This window comes from Frankliniella occidentalis, unplaced genomic scaffold (assembly GCF_000697945.3).
Source record: "Frankliniella occidentalis isolate FOCC.00 unplaced genomic scaffold, Focc_3.1 Scaffold95, whole genome shotgun sequence".
Lineage (NCBI taxonomy): Eukaryota > Metazoa > Arthropoda > Insecta > Thysanoptera > Thripidae > Frankliniella > Frankliniella occidentalis.
Window position 1 is genome coordinate 50,523 of NW_026267224.1, and position 4,726 is coordinate 55,248.

The 4,726-nt window shown below is 45.1% G+C and overlaps 2 protein-coding genes across 2 annotated transcripts in view; both read left to right on the forward strand.

The window, feature by feature from the left end:
* LOC127749809 (uncharacterized) overlaps nt 1-2,238 on the forward strand; it is a 5,571-nt gene extending 3,333 nt beyond the window's left edge. The window contains exon 9 of the mRNA XM_052269565.1: nt 2,161-2,238. Coding sequence (XP_052125525.1) covers nt 2,161-2,238 — 78 coding nt within the window. The remainder of the gene's footprint in view (nt 1-2,160) is intronic.
* Nucleotides 2,239-3,097: 859 nt separating this feature from the next.
* LOC127749810 (fatty acid synthase-like) lies at nt 3,098-4,460 on the forward strand. Its single transcript, XM_052269566.1, has 3 exons — nt 3,098-3,278; nt 3,909-4,052; nt 4,243-4,460. Exons 1-3 carry the CDS (start codon nt 3,152-3,154, stop codon nt 4,458-4,460), a joined length of 489 nt encoding a protein of 162 aa, XP_052125526.1. The 5' UTR covers nt 3,098-3,151.
* Nucleotides 4,461-4,726: the final 266 nt, after the last annotated feature.

Here is a 4,726-nt window from a genome sequence, read left to right on the forward strand (position 1 = left end):
GATTAATGTCAAGTGTCAAATGCTTTTGCCTGAACCGACATAGACAGAACAGTTTATACAGCATTATTTCAAACAAACCTTTTGCCTGAAAAAGTAACTTGGTTGAGCCACAGCCACATCACTTGTTCTTTGCTGTCATCACGACGGGATTTTGGAAAAATCGTCAGGTCGGAGAAAAATTGGTCGGACAATCTAAATACACCCGAACGTGAGGCAATTATTGAGCAATCTTCTTTGTCTACATGGTGGCTTTTATTCTGGTTGACATTTGTTTGTACTTCTTCCCTCTTTTCAAAAATGTATTTAGTCCACCTAGCCCTTAAAACAGCGATAATTCGCTGTCTCCCACTGCCACTCCCAGATGTTGTAAGTTTCTAACGATGGCAGGAGATTGATGGTCAACAGTTCTGAATAATATCTCAGAGGTTTATTAATTCCAACGAAGACTGGCAGTACAGTGGTGATGGTGATATATATATATGCTCGTGACACAGGGGAGCCAACTTGACAATAAAATGGTATGAGAATATTTACAACACCAGAGGCACGGGATCAGCTCGACCAATACCCTTGCGGGAGAAGAAAAATCAATGAGTTTGGTCTTTTTCTTCTTCCGTTTTGGATAGTTTGGATCACTCTCTAGAAAATTTTCGATTTTCTTGCATTCTCTCCCTGATTTTTTTTGATAATAGTTAAGCACTCCATTTGAAGTGGCTTTGTCTCAGATGAGTCAGAAATGCAGTATCGAATCCGATTGGTTACGTCGATTTTGAGCTAGACGTCGAATCGATCTCTCTTAGGGCCGCAAATCGACGAAAACACTATGTCGGTGTCGGTTCGGCGTCATTTTGATGTGACATTTCTCACTTGGAGATCCATGGGCTGGGCGCTGAAAGAAATATACCAGCCATGAGGGCGGCAACGGCGTGTATCGAATTCAATACATATGAAATGAGGCCGCAGAGCGGTTTTGAAAACGTTGTTGGCATTGTGCGGCTTAAACGCACACAATTTACTTCTAGGGCAATCACACGAAATCCACCAGACCGTCCCATGTAATTAGTAATTAGAATTTGTTAGCACATGTCAACCGCCGCCCGTCCCCAGCCGTCAGTGTTCCAGAAGCCTAATTACACACTGTTGGAATTAAAGATGGTCTTTGCTACTGTACATACAGAGCGAACACTTGTGTTGCGGAATCGCAGGCTTGCTAGAGACGCAGGAGTTAAAAAACAAAAAAACAACAAAATAAATTGGGCCTTAGCCGTAAAGCCGTGTCTCATCGACAGGTCATCGAAGCTCCCCTGCTCACTTGCAAAATAGTTCGCACACCATCCCCCGCAATAGTCCGAAATAGAGGCGAAGTAAAAGCGAAATAGACCCGAAATAGGCGCGAAATAGTCGGTGCAATAGTAGCGAGCTACCCCTGTAATACTCCGAAATACCGCGAAATATCCTGAAATAATCCGAAATAGGCGAGAAATAACCGAAATGGCAGGAGAAATAGCACGAAATAGCCGCGTACGCTACGAACTCAAGTGATTTCCCCGTCGCCCCTGCTCTATTGTTTTTTCGTGTAGACCAATTAGCTGAAAACCGACCAAGAAGCGGCAAATCAGTACACGAAGGTGCAACAGTTAGCGAAGCTGTAACAACACCCGTCGTGCTGCCCGTCATATCGAGATGGGCTGAACGAATAGTACAGTCAAATTGTGTTTTGACCTAGACAAAATTCCGAACAGTACCAAACTTTGGGGATCGGTTTAGGCATGTCTAAGGAGTGCCTAGCCAAAAGTCCCACAAAATCCCACAGTGCCGATCGGCTCAAATCGTGTTCAAAGTTCAAAATTTCGACTTTTGAACAAATTGGTATATCTCAACTTGTGTTTGAGATACAGCAATGCAGTTTGCGCCATTCAATGCAGAATGATCTCTTCTTTAAGAAATATTAAAGGGTATATGGTGTTTGGAGCGAAACTTTAGCCTCTAAAAGACAAAAACTAACATTTTTCTATAATTTCAATGTTCAAGAATTCTTTTTCGGCATATTGTGCGTAAGCCAGCCCAAAAATGGGGATATTGCCTTTCACAAACGTTGTAGGCCTTTTAATTCTCTACAACTTTGATTTTCATGAAATGTCTGTATCTCAAAAATTGCAGGTGCCAGGGGGGATGAAACACCTGGAAACAGGATCTGGTCACCGAGCTCCTATGCAGAAACCCCCTAAGGGGCGATAGGCAACCCAAACTACAACCACCGTCTTTCTGCATTTGGTCTCGTTTTGCTTTGTTTTTTGCGGAAATAAATGGGGTTTTGGCCTTTTTGTCTAACGTGTCGTGTTCTGTTACCATTTGAGGGATACGCAAGCACTTTTCTGAGCATATATACGGCCTTAGGGTACTTTTAAACGTCAAAAACAGTACTTTGGGCATTCTGAAATTTTGGTAAAATTGCTATTTTACGGTGATACTGAGTAACACTGAAGGAATTCCTATGTCACACTTAGTTATCTTCGTAGAAAACACCAAGCGGATCTCAAAACCATATTAACTTGCCCGTTTTCGATGCATACAAAAGGAAAAAGCACTTCATTCGTATCACTTTCCTAACGGTTTTTTAACCAATTTTGGGTACCCGAAAAAGTTGGGAAAACAGTGACATATTGGTCATTCGCGTTCAGTTTCTGTTAAGCATAGCCCATAGCCCTGAAATTTTGAACTTTGAACACGATTTGAGCCGATCCGGTGGGATCCGGTGGGATTTTGTGGGAATTTTGGCTAGGCACTCCTTAGACATGCCTAAAACGATCCCCAAAGTTTGGTACTGTTCGGAATTTTGTCTAGGTAAGGGGGTGTTTTTGCACAATTTGACTGCACTAGAAGCCTAAAAGACTTGCACGGTAGTGAAAGTAAAATAGCACTAGCGCACAAATTATCTCTGCATTGGGAATCACACGCAATCTACTAGGCTGCCAAAGCAATTAGCATTTCATCGCATTAGTGTTCGGCTCGATCAGAATAACAATACAGTGGTGGGGGAGGGGGGCGGGATCTTCCGTCCGCCAGGGCCCGACCCCGACACTCTGGCACGGCAAGATCCGTTAGTGCCGTCTAGTGGCATTGGCTGCCCTCTTCACTCCTACACACGACCATGAGCAGCGAGGTGGTCATCTCGGGCATCGGAAGCGCCTTCTCGGGGAGCGGCAATGTCCAGGACTTCGGGCGCGACCTCCTCAACAACAAGCACCTCGTGCAGAGGACGAAACGCTGGAGAGAAGGTGGGAAAGCCGTGGTCGGCTCGGCCACGTGACACCGGCACGTGAGAGTTCCACTTCGCCGTGTCTGGCCAATGTCTCGGCTCGGAGCATTCACCAATAAACGCGTAGGGTGGAACTCACCAAAGCCACACTGTGAACCCTAAGGCATCGTAGCTTACGGTGAAAGTCACTGTAAATGACGGAGATACGCCCTTGGTTCACCGAGCTTACTACTTTTACCGTAGCTTACGCTGACTACTCACTGTGACATGGCGAAATTCGGCGCAAGCTTTCTCTCGGGTCGGGTAGAACACAACCGATGGGTCCTTTAATAATAGTATTACTAGCTTACACCAATTTTTAGTTTACTCTTCATTTTTGATTTTTCTGACTTTGTTTTACTGATTTCTATATTTTCTTTTTTCCTGATTTTTTTTCTGATTTTTATTTGGATTTTTTTTTTTCTGATATTTCCTGTCTGTTTTATGTTTTTTAAATTCTTTCTGAATTTTTCCTCATTTTTTGGGGGGTGTACACTGATTTCTTTTATCGAGGGACCGGTCGGGGAAACCCCCGCAGGACACGCAGGTTAACAACGAAATGTCGGTGGGCCACACTGTAAGTAATCATCATATCCCTACTTCGCCGCAGACCTCTTCACCCCCGTGAGCGGAACAGTACCTTCCGAGCACTTCGACGGGCAGTTCTTCGGGATCAACAGCAAGCTCGCCAATAGCACGGACCCAACGTCCATACTCTGTTACATGCGCAGCTATGAGGCCGTCCTGGACGCAGGTAGGATGCACACGGGAAAAAAATATTAGTTGTCGGAACTAAAATACACTGGCTAATTTTGGGATAGTCAAAAGATTCGCTGTGTCACCTAAGAACTATAGTTCAGAGTCGGGGACAAGAAGAGTTAGTTGCCACAGCGAACCCGTATTTTTAGGTCAAAGTAACTCTCACGGGGAACTCCACTGCGCAGGTCTTCACCCGAGCACCCTCAGAGGATCCAACACGGGGGTGTTTGCGTGCAGCGGAATCAACGAATATGAGCAGAAAATCATGCACAGTGACGCCATCGAACAACATGAAGGCTACATCATCATGGGGTTGTCCCGGACTATGTTACCCAATCGTCTGTCGTATTACTTCAACTGGAACGGTAAGCGCTCACAGGAAAGATGTAAAATATTAATATGACAGTTCCCCCCGATCAGGCCACGCAGCGGTGGCGTGGCGCTGCTGCGCACTGCTGCAGTGCTTCCTGCGGCTACGAGCTGCTGTGAATACCTATAGGTCTTTCGGAGGCCTGGGTTACATGACCATGACCTTCCCCCCTCTCCCTTTCCGCCTGCCGCCCGCCTCGCGAGGGCAAGGTTCAGCATTCGTTAAAAGTAACGATTAAGTTAAACTTAACGGTTAACATTTTCGACTAACTTTTAACTTAACGTTAACTTTTGCTGAAA

Excerpts from the sequence above, each read along its gene's own strand:
- LOC127749810 (XM_052269566.1), top strand. The coding sequence starts at position 3,152 with ATGAGCAGCGAGGTGGTCATCTCGGGCATCGGAAGCGCCTTCTCGGGG. Across the intron at positions 3,279-3,908 it reads GACGAAACGCTGGAGAGAAG|ACCTCTTCACCCCCGTGAGC; the intron begins GTGGGAAAGCCG and ends ACTTCGCCGCAG. Across the intron at positions 4,053-4,242 it reads TGAGGCCGTCCTGGACGCAG|GTCTTCACCCGAGCACCCTC; the intron begins GTAGGATGCACA and ends TCCACTGCGCAG.